The sequence below is a fragment of the Plectropomus leopardus genome, chromosome 18 (genome assembly GCF_026936395.1).
Source record: "Plectropomus leopardus strain MGB_pleo_1.0 chromosome 18, ASM2693639v1, whole genome shotgun sequence".
In the NCBI taxonomy this organism is placed as follows: Eukaryota; Metazoa; Chordata; class Actinopteri; order Perciformes; family Serranidae; genus Plectropomus; species Plectropomus leopardus.
In genome coordinates this window covers 9241228-9261347 of record NC_142193.1, presented here as the reverse complement: position 1 = coordinate 9261347, position 20120 = coordinate 9241228, and the positions used below count along the sequence as shown (strand labels likewise).

Here is a 20120-nt window from a genome sequence, read left to right as displayed (position 1 = left end):
CACACAAAACACATGTTTGAAATAGACCAGAATTTAATGCTCATCATGATACAACAAAATAAAAACAAAATTAGCAATAACAAATATTACAGAAAATGTTTGGAATGTATTGTGGATCTTTCAGTGCGTGTCATCAGACAATCAAGTGCACTCAGATGTTCCCTGAGGCCTGCTGAGGTGCCTTTGGCCAAAGACAATTTTTCTTACTCTGAATAATAGAAACAGCAAAGACTGATGAAAAAAAAAAGACAAGTGACTAAACATTAAATATAGACAGAATGGCTGATCCAACTATGTAAAATATGAGGCACTAGTGTGTCTAAAAGGACCACACTGCCCTTTTATAGTTTAAATGTTGAGGTGTGATCTTACATTATTAAAGTATTTTTATTATAACTACTTGTGTGATTGTTTTAAAGGCACTTTTGAAGTCAAATATTTCAAGAAAATTAAGGAAAATGCAACTGTTTTGCAGCTACGGTATCACAGATGATACTGTATATGTCAAAGCAGCAACCCAGATTTAGAAAAATAACTCTAAGATCATAAATTGTTTGTAATAATGCATGTTACCATTTTTTTACTTTTAAAAAGCTTATGCATAACCCAACACCTCATAATAAAACTGCTTTAAGATTTAAAACATCACCAGCATATCTAGAAATAAAAAATGCAGACTTTTTATTATCAGAATATTTACAGAGACTTTTTCTGTTTTCCCCAAAACTACCCCTGGTGTCATATACTGTCTTGCACCCTACTGTTTGACCTACTAAATCACCCTCCCATCTTTTCTGTCAAACACCAGTCCCCTTCATTAAGCCACTACACGTAGTTTTTATTGGCTCCAGAGGCGCTGTTGCTGTAGTACTTGGCGGTTCCTCCGGAGCTGCCAGATCTGGGCCTGCTGAAGCAGCAAAGCAGACCTCCAGCCAGGAGGAGCAGCACGCCGGAGCCCCAACCCACAAAGATGCACGCTCCCAGCTCCCTCTTCTGGGAAGCTGCCACCAAGGGGTTGTTGAATTCTCGTATGACATTGTGGGCGGACCAGCTGACAGCGATGAGCACCAAGAGGCCTGCCAGCAGCATGCCCACCCCGGCCACCAGGCTGATCTTGGGCTTGGCATCTTCATTCTCTATGCAGGTGGTGAAGTCGGCTCCGCAGAAGAGGATGAGTATGCTGAGGCCACTGAGCAGGCAGCTGATGATGGTCATGGCGCGGGCAGCCTGCAGGTCAGAGGGCAACACCAGCAGGGAGTCGTAGCTCTTGCACTGCTGCTGGCCGGTACTCTGCATCACACAACTCATCCACAGGCCGTCCTGTGTGCTCTACTCACACACAGAAGAAGAAAGCTTCAGTCGCTTTGACAGTCATGTCCAGTGGTGGAATGTAGCACAATACTTCTTAATCTTGGTTGGTCTGCAGATGTAGGTGATACCACCCTTTTCTTTTCTTGTTAGACAACAGTATCAGAAATCATAACCATCTTCCATTTAGCTGTTTTGTAGTGTTTGTCCCTTTATTAAAATACCTGTAAATCAATTTAGGAGCCATAGTGGGTTTGAGTGCTGTGTTTTTGGATTGTGTGTGTGTGTGTGTGTGTGTGTGTAGGGGGTGTTTTTAGTGATGGGTACTTCCAGGACAGTCAGATGATGACACTGTACGTTGGGCTTTCCCATTCTTTCATAACAAGAGGTTGATAGTTTTCATTACCTGTGCAGTCACGATGTTGGATCCTGTGAAGGAGGACACTTTCCAGCGTGGGACAGCGCAGCATACAATGGCCCCGATCAGGCCAAGGACCCCTAGGGCCACGCATACAATTTGAACTCCGACAGATCCCATTCTGTGAAAGGAGAGGACGGAGGGACAAATCAGAGGGTGATAATTACACTTGTTACCACATCTTTCCACTGTCTGTGCAATCTTCACATTTTCTTCTGCCTTTATCTTTGTCTGCAGTTTCTTGTGGGTGGGGAGGCATACATAATTGACTTTTTCGCTCAACAACTTTGCATTTCCTGCCATCTGAGGAGGGGGCATGCCTTTTTTTAATTGGCTCTCCTGAGATAAAATTTCTTCCAACTTACATCTGAAGAATTTTATTTTTGTTTCAACTTAAAATTACACTTTGAATTCTTTGCACTGCTACTTCAGTGCTGTTTGAGTGTTCCTCTTCCTGTTTCCCTCCTCTGGTTAGAAAGGAGGAGCTGTTAAATCTTTGCTCTGATCCAAGTTGTAAAAGCCATTTATCTGCTGTTACTGTGGTGTTACTGTTGATCCGTGGGGGTTTTTGTGTGATCACATAGCTAAACACACTCATACAAACACCCAGTCCCTCTGACAGGCCTTCACAGGATTATATGGCTTCGGGCTACATTTTAAGACAAACTCATGTCCCAACAAGTCCTGGTCTCCTGCCATCCCCACCCAGGACGGGCTAAAGCACTCCCTCCAACCTGCTTACTTGGAAAATCTGTCATAATCTCACACTTTCTGTATGATTCAACTTAATACAGGTGAAAATTAAAGTTAAAGCAACAGGTGGAAGAAAAATGAGCTCACACCTGGCTGGTTAATTATGAATCACGATGCAAAGTCATTGAAAGTGATGCAGTTTAGGGAAGTACTTTCAATCATGAGTCAGAGGAACTTAAATAAATTATAAATATAGGAATATATGTTCTTCCAGTTTAATTGCTATTGCATTATTTTAGTAAATTGTATGTTCGGATATCAGAAAAAGGAAACCAGAAAGAACAAAATTATAACTTCAAACAAAGCACATTTGACAAATGTAGGTGCTAAACTAAACTAAACAAATTAAACATATGCTTATAGTCTCTTAAGATATATGTTTATTTGTCATACAGTGAAGATAAATGTATTTTCATGCAACAAAGCCATTCCCATTGTTCTCCATCCAATCAAATTATCCCTGAAAACTCCTAGAAGAGCAAGTTGGGTTGCATTCTTTCATAAATATCAGTAAAAATTGTCCCACAGATGACCACCTTTCTTTTCCATAACTCTAGTGCAATAATAAAGCAACCCAGTCAGGGTTGGACAGGATAACTTGGGCTGGATTTAGACCACAACAAAAATATCTTTAATTTTATGTGACCCGACCCAGATCTCAAACTTTCAGAGCAGATTGAAACTAATCTAATATGGGTCAGTGGAGTCTAAATGATATTTTTGTTCCTGTTTTGTTTTAATCAAAATTACTTCTTTTTTAAAATTAAGAGATTCATTGAAGATCTTATCAAATGTCCCTTAAAGCAAGGATCACATATTAAATATATATATATTTTGAAAAGAATCCCAAACATGCTGCTGAGCATTTCAGACCCGTTTTCTTTTCTTCTATCACATTTGTTTATTTGCACTTTTCATGACTTTTACGGGTGCCCATTAAAAGTTATTCAACCAATCCTTTTATTCTGTCTTTTCAAACGTTTGCAGAATCAAATCTCTTAAAAATTAGATTTAAAAAGTTCCTACCTTTTATTTGGTGTCCCCTGAAATTGATGGGTAAGTTTAAAAAATTGGGTGTTTCTTGAGATTCTTCCTTTCTTCCTGCCTGTGCGTTGTTTTTAAGATGCTGTTTTCTGATGTAAAAGTGTTGTGCAGACGCTGTGTGATAAGATGGGGTATTTGTAGAGGAATGTGAGGTGTGGGGTGGGGCTCAGCTCCAATAGGGGAGTACACAGGAGGGAGGAACCTCAAGACCAGACTGGACTTGTCCTATACGTATGTTTCCCTCTCTTTTTCCATCTTAGACCTGCTGAGGAGCTCAGAGGAGTTTTTACTTTACACACCACAGTGGATGAACCTCAGTGTCCAGGAGAAAATGAAATAGCATCAGCAGTCTTTGGTTAAAAATGATCAAAAGCTATACAGAGATGTTGTTGTGGTTACAGTGATGATTCTGAGTGGATCATTTTGGTTGTAACCATCATGGGTTACCAGAAAAAAAAAGAAATCTGAGTCATCCAGAAGACTGCCGTTTTTTTTTTGTATGCTCCCAGTCCAAACAAATAGATACCGCCCAGGCTACCATACCTGCACATCTTAGATCATCCCTTCTACACCTACCTGTGTCGAAACTGTGATGACGAACGTAAGGAGACTAATTTTAGAAACCGAGACAGTGTGGGTTTAGGAATTTTGTGCAACATACTCAATATGGTTTCATGGATCATGGGATGGAAATAAAATGAGGACATAAAAAGGAATGTCGAAAACCAAATATGGGTATCCTTCATAAACACTATTAGAAATGCAACAGTGTGACACACTTGCAGAGTAATGTTCAAGGCACCATAAATGTAAATATGATTGAAATTTTAAACTACGTAGGTATTAGCTGAGTTTGTACAAATGCTCTTCAACTGTAATATGTTCTAAACCGGTGGATTTTGTAATTTCTTAACAATAATCCTATATTCTAATGAACAAAGCTATTTGATTTTCTTTTAAAAGTACAATATCACATCCTCAATTAACTCCATCAGAATTATAGGCCATGCATTGACAATGTAAAAACATGGACGTTTTAGTGGTAAAAATTAGATGCATTAAATGTAAAAGTACTGTAAAATGCAGAAATATCGTCGTCGTTAAAGTTTTCAGGTAATTGGAGTTGAAAGTATGATGTTTCCCTTTTGTATAAAGCAGCATTAAAATGAAATACTGAAGTAAAGTACAAGTACTACGATTTTAATAACTGCCTAACCTGCGCTGGTGACCTATGAGTCAAAACAACTGAACAGATAGGAAACCTTCATGCTGTTTAAACTATGGAAGATAGTAATTATTTTTCCAGTTTTCTGTCATTTTCATTTAATGACTAGCATTCAATGTTGTTTTTGCATTTATACAATCTATACTTTTGTGTGCACATATTTTTATTGGTATATAGATATTAGATGTTCTATGCACATTATAAGTAGAATTTTCCCATTTGGTCCATCCGGAATTATAACCAAATAATCAAAAATAATTACAGATTTACAGGAAATGTATTTTAAGCCGTAAAAAAACTGAAAACTGTTAACCTGACAAAGGTGTTTATTGCAGTGCTTGTGTGTTAGATTTGATTTGGCTGCACAGGTGACAGCTTCATGTGGGCAGGTGAGATGTAACAGGAATCAGTATATATTGGAAGGACGTCTGGATGCTTCAACGTATCATGAATAAGGTTAAGGATGTGTCCTTCAAAATGATTCAATAAATATTACCTGGCTAGTGACTAGCCTTGATACAAAAATTTGACAAAGGTACAAACACCAACTGCTCTCTCTGTGATGAATATTTAGTTTACACCTATCTTCTGGCATTGTTCTTACACCAAGAAATTCTGGCAATACCTTGCAGATTTGTCATAGATCATATCTTTAACGACTTTATGGGAAAATCTAGTGTTTGGTTAACCTATATAAATTTGATAATGGTATTGGCAATTATTTGATTCATAAATGTAAATTTAGAAATAAAAAAACTTATTTTTGTTTTCCTACAGGACAATGGGCACAGTATGTGGCCATCACTCTGATCAGCAGTTAAATCAGTCTGGCAATGACCCTGAAACACCAACCATTCACTGCTCCCATAAAAAATATTATAGATCATAATTTTACTATATATATGTACAAAGAAACATACATATATGAATATAAATCCTGCATGATGTATACACAGTAAACATGCACATGTGTACATAATCATCCACTTCATGTATATCTATTCAGTATTTGTTTCTTTGCATTAATTGTATATTTTACAACACACTGGACACTTGAGATGTATATACATTTTAGATGTATTATTTTTTTTAGTGTTGGTCATTGGTGCTTTTTATATATATTTATGTAATACTTATATAAACAGCTATTCTTTCATATAGTACATGTAGTATACTCCTTGTGTACTAGTAGTCCTGTCCATGTTTTACCTTTATTTGTTCAGCTTTGTCGTCCCTGTTCCTAACTGTTAAGTAAGTACATTGAGAGTAATGCAAAAAACAAGTATATTTGTGTACACTGTGTGCCTGACCAGTAAAAGTGATTCAGCTTTGGATGTTATATATTATTTTTGTCTAGTGTGGTATCTTCTGTTATTGTTCTATTTGTGCATTATCTCGTATATTCTGAAAATGTAATATGTTGTATTGTTTTATTATTATTATTATTATTATTATTATTATTATTATTATTATTATTATTATTTGCATGTGTGTGTTTTATTTAGTTTTACAGAGATACTGTAGGCAGATACCAGTTCATTATATAATGATGCCCACCTTCCTCTACCCACTTAGGCCTACCCTCCACAACCACCCTCTAATTAAGGAGAAAATAATAATAACGAACAATAAAATAAAATTTAACTGTCATTATCAAGAGACAAAAAAAATACATTTAAAAGGGCAAATAAAAAACAAACATATAAAAACAATAAAAAAGAAAAAAAAACTGTTTTCAAGATTTATATGATTTGATTGACATTTTTCTAATAAGGAAATTATTCCATATTACATCACAATTTTGCATTGGAAATCTAAACACAATCTAAACATTAACATACATGCATTACAAACGACATATGCATTATAACACATCTTCAACAAAGAAAATCTAAAAGCCACCCTACGAGTCATAAAAACTGGATACGGTTGCCATATTTTAAAATTTTGAATTTTAAATAAATAAATAAAACAAAATCAGATGTAACAACAGTGAACGTTATATATATATTTTAGGATTTAAGCTGCAGTTCTATTTGTACACACTGGGCGGCGCACTTTGAGCTCTCGCTTCAGTCTCCATTGATCCCATTGTAAACGGCTGGGGAGGCGGTTAAAAGACGCAGCACACCTCCAATCAAATGCGACATAAATTCAAAGACAGACCAATCGTGTCCTGAGAAACATGTGCTCGGTTTGATTCAGCCTCTTACGTTACCGTAGACGCTTCAGTAGGCACGGCCCTCTTTTAAAGTTCCTGGGGGAAGAGTACAGGGAGCCGGACAAACTGAAGGAAAGGGGGCAAGCTTGAGCCCAGAGGATACATATTTATACATTATTCACCCCGGGAGGATTGCCATTAAACCGAGGACCAGGTTGGGGGACATTTTATCTGTTTACAAGTTATGTTACACAGCTAACGCTAGCCAACTAGCCTTTCAGTTTTGCCGCTGCTAGCTTATATGGATAGCTTACGTTACTTGGCTAATAGCTACCTAGCTAGCTTGGTTAGCTTAAGCTCGCAGAGGCTCATTCATTGTTTTAGCTTGGTAACATTGCTCGATTAGCTATTGCGAGGCCCTTGTTAGCAAACCGATGTGAATTTAAACGTATATGACGAGTAACTGTCAGTTCCCATCTCTTTTGTTTTTTGTTCTTGAAATCTAAGGTGCAACACGGAAAACCAAGGTCTTGACTGCCCGACAACGTCAGAAAATAAAGAAAATGGCGGAGCCAGACAAATTAAACATCGACTCTATAATTCAGCGTCTCTTGGAAGGTGAGGAGCATCAAACCCACTATGTCGCTGGCACTTTACATAGATAATTGAACATCTTGTTGGTAGTGAAATGTGTGTTATATGTATTCGGTAAATCGGCTTAAATGAAAGGTTGGCACGGTATGTTGGAGAAACGTTAGCCTACTTAAGATTGCTGTGCTCTCCAGCTCGGTGGTTGGATATGGACGAAAGGTTGTAGTCAAATCAGCTCTGGTTTTTACAGATTGTTTAGCAAACATTATTTGCATGTGGCAATTTAAAATCATAGCAACCGACTTGTGTCATCAGAGATACGTTTTTACAGTGTTGTCTGCAAATCAAGGGGATATGGGTGACGTTACAGGGTGAGGTACCACGAAGAAGCAGGCATCATCACACACATCTTAGGCAAATTACACCTTTTCACACATTATTAGCTTAGGATGTATGATTTTTTTACATTGGCTTTTTCCATCAAGGCGAAGATGATTTCTTGTATTTCAATGCAGAGTGAGAGAAATGCCTGGTCTGAATAATTACTGTTATTATGTGGACGATTTGAGAGTGGCTATTTGCGAAATGGCAGCTAGGGATTATTTTGACTTGTGGATAGATGTTTGCACTCTTTGACACTGGTTTATTGTAAGAACAGTCTTGTAATCATAGTTTTTTTGCCCCCATTTGTTGCCCCTTTTCCCACCTTCTTAGTTACATTGGGGGGGCTGTTGTTACGCTTTCTGTTTTGCAGTTCAGGATCTGATTACAATTTGCAGCTACAACTCTCCCCAGAGTGACTTGTTAATGAGGTGTAGGAACAAAGATGCTTTGATAGGCACATGCTCATAGTAATGCCGTGTGAAACTGCTGTTTGGCCTTCTCGGATCCTCCACTGCTGTTTTTGAAGGAATAAATGGAATGCTCATATCATTTAAGGACATTTTCAAAAGATGTTTTTATGTTGTTACTGTAAAACATTGTATGCATAAATGATTCAGGTTGTAAAAATGCACTAGTATGGTTTTGCAAAAAACAAAACAAGAGATGTTCTTAAGGCAGATATGGAGTGATTGGTGATCTGACATGAACAATTGCTCCATTTCCCAATGTGTGGAGACAGATTTGTTATGGTTCGAGGTGTGTGTGTGTGTGTGCGTGCGCGTGTGTGTGCGTGCATGCGTGTGCGTGAGGAAAAACAGGGCTGTTTTATCTTCATATCCACATGATGATTGTGTAACAGGAGCCCTGTGGACATCAAACAGAAGCATAAATCTCCTCACACCGACTGTACAGTTCAACTAAAGAGCACAAGAAATAAGGTTGTGACCTCTGTAGTTGTCCTTGTGAGGCAAGTGCAATGGGTGCAGAAATTATGCCTGCTTCACACGTACACTTATGTGTTTTTCCCCTATGGAAATGTTGGTATGCATACTTCTTCATGTGACTGTTTCCCAGGAGCAACATTGTGTGTGTTGGTAAGGAGGCTTGTGGCCTCTGCAAAGTGTGATTCATAAAACTTGCGCCTTAAGTCACAGTATCAGGAGATATTTTGGGTGTGAATGTTGGGTACAGAAAATTCTCCCAGGCCTAACATTGTAAATAGATTGGATCTTAGCCTTTTGTTTATTTACATTCTTATATATAGGCGCTTCAGGATCGACCTAAGCTGAGCTGGTAGAGGTGATTGGGATTATTCACAAATATGCATGTGCAGTCATAGTGCCTCCTGAGAGTTTGACTTTGACTGTGGACCCTGCCTGCTGTGCTGTGTTTTGTACATGGATTGTTATACTTGGGCCGTGATAAGGTTGTCTGGCAAATGCAGGGGAAGACAAACAAGCCTGATAGTGGCAGTATTTATATCCTCTTATGTAACTCGCTTGACCTTTTTTTGCCTGTGTTTGTGGTCATATTGCTGAGAACAACCACCCGCCAGTTTTTGTTACTATTGTGTTGGTCCACACTTTTCAAGATTAGTGAAGAATACCTGCCTCACTACAGGTGCTGCATCAAAAGATTGATAAGTTACTGTACATCCAACAACAGCTCAGTCTCCTGTGGGGACAACAAGGTACAACCCTCGTGCTTGCTGACTGTGTTTCGAGACCAAACCAATTAAATGTGTTTGGATAATGAGCAGTTTCAATTGGATTACTTGTGTAGATCCAGAGCTAAGTGAACTCTGGGAGGGTGTGTTGCTAATAGCATGTCTGGAGAGCGTGACATCACATAAGCTCAGCCAGAACAACCAACACTGAGTCAGGAGTATTGGACCTAACCAACTGTTGATTCCAGCACTCCCAGCAGCACCCCACTGGCTTTACTGTTATGCTGGCCCAGCTCTTTGTTTTCTGATCAGTGTAGTGGAAAGCCTTTTGTCTGTACCCCTCATAAACTCGCTGTTGCCCACTGGCTATATGGCTAACTTTGGAGTAAGCTCTGTCAGGGCTTAGCCTTCTGTAATCCAGGTTTAAAGTGACAAGCAGCACTGCAGTATTTATTTATACCCACTTTTCCCCGTCTGGTGCCTTGCTTTTTGTTCCCGCTTATGGTTAGGGCAATTATTTTACACCCATTTGTTGATTTCTATGCTCCCCCTCCCTCTCCAAGTGCTTTTCAAGCACTATTTAAACTGGATTTGTTTTCCTTAGAGATGGTCTGTAATTAAGTGCCAGGTTCTCTGCTTGCTTCACAGGGAGTGACAGGCATGGCATCAAGTTACAGTTCGCTGCTTGTAAAAATGAAAAACTTGATCAGTACCTCTGTTTCCATATGAATACAAGCAAATGTTAGTTAGGGGATTATTTTTCAGCCATCCAGTCTATGGTACAGTTTATCAAAGTTTATCCAGTTAAAGGGCAGCAAGTTTTGTTAGTTCCCAAATTGTTTAAATGTAATTTGATCCTTTCTTATCTCAGTGATGTGGTGTCATTGATTATATAATAACTGCAATTAATTAAATCAGGATTTTGTATTTCAAAAATGTATTTGATTTCTTGCAATATTGGTCTTACCTGTTGAATTACTCTCCCCAGTACATTAAATCAAGAGCTCTGTTTTCACATAGAAACTGATTTGACCAATCAGTGGAAGCTGTCTGATCAGTCACAAATGTTTCTTTCATGCATGCTGTGATTGTCGACTCCCTGCTACTCAGTTGTCGGTTGAGACAAGAATATATTCACCACAAAGGAAACCTGCAAGTGTAACGAAACAGCATCTTGTAGATGGACTCCTCTTTTGAGGAATTGAGCTGTGGTGGCATAAGTGTAGTCATTTTATGTAAACTTATGTAAACTTTGTTCCGTGTGTAAAAAGTGTTAAATTTGATCTTAAAAAATTAAATATCATGAAATAACTTTATATCATAACTTTTTAGATCATCCTTGGACTGAGACATGTAAGAAGAGACATGTCAAGCCCAGTTCAGACCAGAGATTAACCACAAGATGAAACTGTGATAGAACATAGCAGAAAAAAGTTTCAGCAGGGTGAACTGGCTGGTCTTAGCTCGACTCAGGCCGGCTGATGGTGTCACCTGCAATTCAGCTGGTCAAATCTCCAGCGGCTGTTTTTAAACCATTAGGCAGGCCATCTGTTTCATCAGCCAATCATTATTTAAATGTTTTCAGTATTTCATCATTAAATGCAACTATAGCAACGGTCTCACTCTCACAATCCTCATACATAGTTTAAGAAGCTACAAATCATATCAAGTTACAAAATGATCCTGAAAAGCTGGAAATCAGAGTGAAAGTACAGAGAGTAGCTGCTATGGAGATGGTACACTGCTTTGTCTGGTGTCACTGGTGTAAACTGGCAGGTTTTTAAAACGTTGCAGACTGGTGCATTGTGAGTCGTTGCACGTTTCAATCATTTCATTGTGAATCTTTAGTCTGAACTGGGCTTAAGAACACCTTATCAAATCTACCTATATTACCACATCTACTAAGTATTATATACTTTATTACTCACTTTTGTGGATTTGTGTGTTACGTCTTGCATTATGTAACTTGTGTTACTCTTTCTGCCAGATTCACAAATTGCGAACGGAAGAGAGACTAAGAAGCTATTAAGATGGGGAATGTAAGTTCACGGAAATGTGGCTCCAAAATGAAAAGTAGCTATCACAAGCAACTATTTGTTTTTTATATATTGAGTCTATTCGATTTATTCCCTAGTTACAAAATGTGCTTAAAACCTTTTAAACGTGGGACAATGAGGAAAAATATGGCATCAATGGAGTCTTACATCAGTCTATCTTACCAGCACTTGCTGGATCACAGACTTGTAATGTTGAACCTAATGATACAGCCATGGCCAATATACGGTTAAGTGTTTCGTAAAGTTATTTCACCAAAGAATCTCAGAGCCTAAGTGTTGACCGTGGATGAAATGGGAACATATTTCTCTTATGTTACTTTGGGCTCCACAGCCCGAGGATTTACTATATAAAGTTTTAGGTTACGTTAAGCCATCAGAGCCTTTTTTCAGATCAGAGCAATTACACTTTTAGTTTACTTAGTGCTTAAGTTCTGATTTGAGTGTGAAAAGACGGAAAACTAAATATTGTGGGGAATGGAGGTTTTGGGATGACTAGAAAGCAACTACAGCCTCAAAGGTGATCATAAAACTGAACACCTCTCTAGACAAGTTTAAAAAAAACTGAACATTAGAAAAGGTCAAGACAGATGAGTAGACTGTTTTGAGTATGAATCATCCTTAAATACAAATCACTGTAAAGTATAGTATAGTTGAGAGTTGTACAGTCCAGCAAAGTACAGTACAGGAAATGATATGTTGAATTACTTTGGGTTTTTGATTGGTGGTCAAAGTAGTTTAAAGAAATCACCTTAGGTAGTTTGTTTGTTTGTTTGACATTTCACAAACAATTAATAAATCAGTGAGATTCAGCTCTGGTCTTCTGTAGCAAGATGTCATATCTGTGTTAATCATTTCATTTGAATCAAAGATGGTTACACCTGCTACACCTGTGTTAATGTAGGTTTGTTCTGCTGTGGAAATGGTATTCTTTTTCTTTAGTTAAGGACTTGAAGAATCCTTAAATCTGATTATACTGGTTTCTTGTGAAGTAAGTAGTGTGTATTGTTAAGGAAGTAGTGTGTATTTAAAATTAGTTTTAGGCGTGACAAATATGGGTATGTGGTGGTACTTCTTTTTGTCAATGTTCAACTGGAATATCTTGTTCAGGGGATGGATAACTACCACGAGTAATTGGTGTCTCTGTATTTGTCTTGGTCTTTGAATCTGCCTGTAGTTTTATCATTAGCAGAAAGTAAAATTACAGACGTAATGTTGTGAAACATCTAGTCTGATAGGTGTAGTTCTGCTGTTATTATTCACCCTTGATGTTCGTCACTTTTATTATTTGGCGATTAAAGGTGAATACAATCCTCTGTTTACTCATCTGTTAACTGGTGAACCACCTAACAACTGTTAAATCAATCCCATGAACATATAAAAGAGAGCTCTGTTCACACCCAGCCTGAAGATAATCATCACAGACAGTAGGAGGCAGGTCACTCTGCTATATGTACATTACCTGTTCTGTAGGCTGTGATGGAATTTGTTGGGTGGGAATGAGACTCCTCATTAGTAGGGTTGTACAGTTTGTGTTGGAATTTGCTTTGGCATCAGTGGCAGCACATGTAGGAATGGGGGTCTGATTGATTCTGTCAGTGATACAAACAAACCAGATTCCAAACTCCATCAGGGGCAGTCTTGCATAAGGCCGCAATAGACAAACAGGTGCTAAGATATAGACGCATGAGAGACATGTATGCACGCTATGGTTAGCATGTCAGTGTGAAAATATTTTATCTGAATTATAAACGGTATTGATATATTGATATTTAAGCAAAATTTATTTTTACGACTGTTACTACATGTACCTGGCCATGTGTCATAAAATAAAGACACCACACCAGGCTTGGGCGGTATTATCACAGTGTTACAGTATACCACGGTAATAAGAAGTCCCGAAGTTATGTTTTTCAATATCATCATGAATGCAATCGCTCCACTTTCAGTTAAACTAATTATATGTAGTGCACAGCATGTACCACCAGAGCTCAGTCTCTGGTTTCTACCGATGAAACAGGCAGCTGAGCTGAAAGACACTGGAACATCTAGTGGTGTAGGGATAAGTTACAGGACTGTAAATGTACTGGTTGAAAATGTATACCCTTGTGAAAGGTATGAAATATTACATACTACCCATGCCCACACAGCACGCAGTAAAAATGCAATAATTTATTGTTAACAAATAATCATTCGTCTGCTAAGCAAAGTAGTTCTACAGCAAAAGTGCTAGCCACTTTACAAATCAGTATAAACATGGAGCCACAAAGTGCACCTCCATGAGCTCCAGTAGCTAGCGTAGGAGAAAAAAGAGGTTCTCATTATGTTGCCGTTACATTATAAACACGTAGCTGGTGGAAAGTGAGCATAATAGGCTACAGATTAAAACATGCAACCTAGCTAAAGTTACTTTGTTGATTTTCCATAGATTGTTTGCATAGTTTGTCTGCTTTTTAAGGAGATAAAAGATTGATGGATTTGGCAGCAGCAACAACAGGACACAGTGGGTTCCCTGACTGCTCAAATCCTTGAAGGGTTTCTTTGGCCCTTTTCACATAGAGTTTACATTATAGGGCCACTTTGAAGTCCCTTCATTATGTTGTCACTGCATTTTACAAAAACTAAACGACAGCGTCATGCATCATGCTGCTCCGATATGTGATTTTAGAAAGCATGCCTGCATTGCAGAAGAAAAAAAAACCTAATTGTTTATTTGTTTATTTTATTTTTTTAAATGTATTTTCCTATGTAATGTGTCTGAAGATTTAAAAGAACTATGTAAGTCTGATATTGCTATAAGAGGCATTAGGATCATGGCATTTAACACAACAATGCTGGCCTCAGGAGTGACATATAACATACAGTATGTGCGGGCAGCCCTTTGTAAACAATAACAATGACTAAAATGGAAATGCTAATCATTTACCATCTCTGCTATATGGTATACCGCCCATCATCCCGTCCTGCAGGCTGTCCCTTTTACATAAACCTCGATTCGGCACTGTTACCACCTCTCTGTCTCTACAGCATATTCATGGGTTTTTTTGTGTGCATTTGTTGAATGACAGCATTGCGTACACTGATTGTTCTGACTGATGATAAATGATTCAGAATTCAGTTGACCGTTGCCCTCTTTAGCTCTGTGTAAGACAAATAATTTGTCAGGAAAATAAGCTGGGTTTCTTGTCCAAGTCTTTATCATGATTTGTGTTTGGCTCTGTTCAGAGTGTGTGTTAAGTGTAAAAAAGGATGACAAGGAGAGACTTGACAAACCTGCTGAATTCTTCAGATTGCATCAGTGAAAGTAACTCAGTGCCAGGAACAGAATGTTATCTTCATTATTACATGATAAATACAGTTTATACTTGATTTAATTTTATATTACAGCCCGTTTCTTGGCCTTATTTTATATTTGGAACAGTGTTATTACAGCACATGGTGTGTCATTCTTTGTTTCCTAACAGTGCATATTAAGAGAGTCCTAATTACGTGTTTGCAATGTCTTTGCAGCAGCTATGTTGGCTAGACGGGGGATGTGGGTTTCATGCTTTTTCCTGATCTCGGGTTTGAACTGCCACCTAAACAGAAAGACATGCCTTTAAGGCTGACAACGTCAGACTATTTTCCACTGATCAGGTTTTCTCAGATGCTGCACGCTCATGCTCGTTTGATAAAAGTGCATCTGGTGTTAGTAACATATTATTTACAAAACTTAAAGTGCAAAGTATAATATTGCCTTTAAACAATTTGGTTACCTGCTGAAGTGGCTGTTAGATTGAATTGCTAACAGAGTTTGTCAGCATTTGGTTGGTGGGAGGTGTTTACTTCCCAGGCTGGTGGTCTGGCTTAAAATCTGAGGATCACGTTCATTGCTGTGCCTCCTGTCATTCTTCATTCAGACTTTCTTACAGCTCTGAGTACAGGTGCGTCTTGTTGCATCTCCCATAAAACATCTTTCCTCTTTACCTTTTTTTTTCAGTCAAGGGCTCTCGACCAGGGAAGAATGTCCAGCTGACAGAGAGTGAGATCCGTGGCCTTTGCCTAAAGTCCCGTGAAATTTTCCTGAGCCAGCCAATCCTGCTTGAACTAGAGGCTCCCCTCAAAATCTGTGGTGAGTTTTAATGTAGTGGTCAGTGGTTTTCAGTAATGCATCAAGACCAAGTGTGAAACACCATCTAAGATGGTCCAACTCCGACAGACCGATGCAAGAGAAGATGATCACCTGTTTGCTCATGATTTGCTAGACAGTTTGCTCATCTGTAATAGCCAGTTGTATCAGTTGATAAGCTGCTATACTCAGTAGCAGTGAAAGTGTGGTGTTTTGATTGCACTCCTCTACTGCCCTCTGCAGGTGATGTTCATGGCCAGTACTATGATCTGCTCCGGCTGTTTGAATATGGAGGCTTTCCCCCAGAAAGCAACTACCTGTTCCTCGGTGACTACGTAGACAGAGGGAAGCAGTCACTGGAGACTATCTGCCTGCTTCTAGCCTACAAGATCAAATATCCAGAGAATTTTTTCCTGCTGCGTGGAAACCATGAATGCGCCTCTATCAATCGAATCTATGGCTTTTATGATGAGTGTAAGTGCAGAGTAAACAAGAAAAAGTGCCAAATCTGTTCTCTTAACCATTGCACTGAATTTCCATCTCTCCTGATCTGTTGGTAGGTAAGCGACGGTATAACATTAAGCTGTGGAAGACCTTCACAGACTGCTTCAACTGTTTACCTGTGGCTGCCATTGTAGATGAGAAAATCTTCTGCTGTCATGGAGGTAGGTGTTGTTAATAGAAGATGTTATGAGGTGATACAGAACGGATAATGCAAACCAGACTGAGATGGGTGCGTGGGTTCTCTCCAGGCCTCTCTCCTGATCTTCAGTCTATGGAGCAGATCCGCAGAGTAATGCGACCCACAGACGTGCCTGACCAGGGTTTGTTGTGTGACCTCCTGTGGGCGGACCCAGACAAAGATGTGCTGGGCTGGGGCGAAAACGACCGTGGCGTCTCCTTCACATTCGGGGCAGACGTGGTGGCCAAATTTTTGCACAAACACGACATGGACCTAATATGCAGGGCGCATCAGGTAATGTTTAGCCAGGAGGCCTTGTGCCCCTGCCAGATCAAACTATGAAAAGAGAATTTGTCCTTGTTTACTTTTTATGACAGAAATAGTGGTGTACCAGTATTGGGGATTTAATTCAGTTCAACAAAGTTACATTGGTGAAAATGAGTCACTTTTTGGTGAAAATAGTAGTTTTCAATACAAAATAGGTCATTTGTGAGATTTGTGGTGATCAGTTTTTGGAAAGGGGGGTACTGAAGGTTTCTGGGGCTGCGAGGACAGAGTCACATGGAATAAATGTCATTTTTTTGTCTGCTGGCATAGTGAGAATCTTTCACAATAGTGTTTCGATAACCTTGTTGCTTATGTGTCAAGCATGGGACTGTTTATTACCCTGATATGGTTGTTTTTATTTAGCAAGTGTTAGCTAGTATTTTCCTCGCGCCACCAATTGTACTGAGTAACATTATGATACATTCAAGCTTTACTTAGTAAAAATGACAACTGGGCGAGCAAAATTGTATTTTCATGATGTGTAATCCTGTAGAAATTAGTTTTTAGTGAGAAACTTTTTGATGGAGAAAATTGTTAATGTTTTTACAGCAATATAAGATAGATATTAGAGAGGGAATTATGATATATTTTAGATAGTGAAGAGGCTTTTGAAGCAGCAATTTAAAAAAAATATATTTTTCATGTTACAGGTTATGTTAAAGGTTTTTTCATCAATGTGTACTATTGAATTTGTGCTTATTTAAAGGTAATGTAATGAGGAACTGAATGACGTTAAAACAGTTCAGTTATTTTTTTATAATAAAGATTTCTTTGTTTCACTTGCAAAAAAGGGATAACAAAAGCATCATACCTAAGCTCTGTCTTTTAACTGACCAAACAGCAGTTTGGAAAATCTGATATTGAAAAAAATTCTTGAAAGTTTGAATCTCTGTGGACCCTGAACCTGTGTTGGTTGGACTAAAACCAACAAGCAACTGACTGATTTGTTCATTTTCTTGCTTCTGTTTTATCATCTCTGGTATTGACCGTCTCATTTCTGTCCTCAGGTTGTAGAAGACGGTTATGAGTTTTTCGCCAAGAGGCAACTTGTCACCTTATTCTCTGCTCCCAACTATTGTGGAGAGTTTGACAATGCCGGTGCCATGATGAGTGTGGATGAGACACTCATGTGCTCCTTCCAGGTGTGTAAAACAGAGCCTTTTTATTTTGTAATGAAACATATTTGTATTTGATGCATGTCTTTTGTTGTGACCAGTACCAAACCAAAATCATCCGTTATGGGTCACTGAAGGGCAGGTCCATCTGTGTTCTTTTCAGTGTTTTCGAAAATGGAAATTTACAATCAGCCGTTAGCAAGAATCAGTGCCATAGGTTGCACCGCTGATGCCCTCCCTGCACTCAGTCCTCCACAAACGCAGTTTGCAGACAGTGTAAGCATAGAGAGTGAGGGGTGGCACGCTTCCAGAGAAGCAGACAGGAGAACCAGGGCACAGAAGCTGAGCAATGCACTACTTTGGAGGCCACGTTAGTTTCATCCCGAAAGTCACGCAATAACACAAAGTAACAAATCAGAGGCAGTGGTAAGTTGCAAGGTAAAATGACTAAATCTGTCAAAGGAGTCCCATAGCTGTGGATGGGGACAACAGCAAAATGTATAAAAAATCAATACCACTAAGTGTACATTATATTTAGATTAGTTTTGCTTTACCTTGCCTTCACCAGTCATTACCAGAATAAGTCATTTTACCTCATCGTGCACAGGAGTTGCTCGTCTACCACTGATTGATCATTTAGTTTGTTAGTCATATTAGTTTTTTGAAGCAGTGTCCCTAGCAGCATGCAACACAGGTTTATAGCAACAACATTTTGCAGAAACCTAGGTCATGAATCAGTATCACTACTGGGAAGCTACAGAATGATAGAAACTCTTAAAAAAACAAATAATCAAATTGCCCTTCAATAAATTCTCATGAATGGGTTCAGCTCTTTTTTCCTAGTAACAATAAGTCAGAAGGGTTTCTACTGTCAATCATGACAGGTTTGCTTGTGTCTCTACCAACCCAAATGAGAATGTCTTTGTGTGTCTCTCAGATTCTGAAGCCAGCAGACAAGAAATTGTATCCTTATAGCGGAGGGGCAGGAATGGGATCTGGGAGACCGGTCACCCCGCCGCGAAATTCAGCCAAGGCTGGCAAGGCCAAGAAATAACAGCCGCTGGATTCCCCTCCCACAACCTGCCACCCCCTGTCCGCCCAACACTCTTTTTTCCTCTACCTCCCAAACTCGTTTCTCCCTCGTCACCAAACAGCAACAAAGCAGACAAAGTGTCCAGGGTTTAATTATGTTTTTTTTTTCTCTCTAAAACTATTTTTTAACTGTTTGTTTGGCTGTTTGCGTGCACTTTGGAGAGTGTGTAAAAAAAAAAAAAGAAAAAAGCGAGAATGATACAGAGGGAATTGCTGTATTCTGTATGTTTGTTTTTTCTTTTTTCCTCTTGTACCCTCTGTTCAGTTTTCCTGTCATTTTGTAGAGATGGGTTTGTGCCCATCTGTGATGTACTTTTCATCCTGGGTGCAGGGGAGGAGGGGAAGGGGCAGAGAAAGAGGAGCCTTTGCTGTTTATGTTAAGGCCCTGCACTGTTTAATGCTAAACACAAGCTTTTGTACATCCTGTTTCAGAGGTCTGTGTATGTCTGTGTGATGGGTGGGGTGGGGGGGGGGTCAAGTTGCACGGTCAAATGATAATGGCACATACCACACACACACACACACACACACATACACACTGGGCACACAGGTGGATATACAGTATGTGCAGGTGAATCTTTTAATCAAACGGATTCACAATACGATTTTTTTCTCTTCCTTTTTGAAAACCAATGATTTAAGAACACAGTCATGGATGTGAAATAGTTTTTTTTGTAGATACATGAAATCAACATGGTTTGGTTTCTTCGCTTTTTCTTGTTTTTGTTTTTAGGTCACTGAAAGCTGAAGATGAATAAAAATAACCATTTATTTGAATTACGCCATCATCACTTTGTGTTTGCCATTGCTTTGTCATGTTTGTCTGCAGCCTTTGCCATGCACAGTGGCTGTGCTTGTCTTTGAGTGTGGTAGCTTGAATTGGCAATACAGCAACGCAAAGAAATGTCATATGAATGAGACTCACCACAACGTCAAAGCTGGAAAGTTTCATTTTAGCCTGTTTATACTTACAATAGGGCATTTCCCATGTTGCTTCAGTGTGTTTTAGCCAAAGATGATGTTCGGTGACTGTAGGAGAGTACAGTCCAAAGCTGCTCTCAGAAAAAAGATATTTGATTAGGAATCTCTTCAATGCAAAAGTTTTTTTTTTCTAGTGATTGTTTGATTATAATAAAATACAAGTATTTAATGAAGTTTAGCAGAAAGTCGTGCTGGAACAGTAAGTGAATGG

At 38.8% G+C, this 20120-nt stretch overlaps 2 protein-coding genes across 2 annotated transcripts; one reads left to right on the top strand and one right to left on the bottom strand.

The window, feature by feature from the left end:
- Window positions 1-15: 15 nt before the first annotated feature.
- cldni (claudin i) lies at window positions 16-3654 on the bottom strand. The gene is made up of 3 exons (XM_042505672.2): window positions 3506-3654; window positions 1715-1847; window positions 16-1329 (listed from the first exon to the last, which is right to left on the bottom strand). The coding sequence occupies exons 2-3, from the start codon at window positions 1844-1846 to the stop codon at window positions 826-828; spliced, it is 636 nt and encodes a 211-aa protein (XP_042361606.1). The 5' UTR covers window position 1847; window positions 3506-3654; the 3' UTR covers window positions 16-825.
- A 3307-nt stretch (window positions 3655-6961) lies between these two features.
- ppp1caa (protein phosphatase 1, catalytic subunit, alpha isozyme a) lies at window positions 6962-19705 on the top strand. The gene is made up of 8 exons (XM_042504669.2): window positions 6962-7123; window positions 7417-7527; window positions 15584-15715; window positions 15956-16186; window positions 16273-16377; window positions 16465-16688; window positions 17729-17863; window positions 18774-19705. The coding sequence occupies exons 2-8, from the start codon at window positions 7473-7475 to the stop codon at window positions 18888-18890; spliced, it is 999 nt and encodes a 332-aa protein (XP_042360603.1). The 5' UTR covers window positions 6962-7123; window positions 7417-7472; the 3' UTR covers window positions 18891-19705.
- Window positions 19706-20120: the final 415 nt, after the last annotated feature.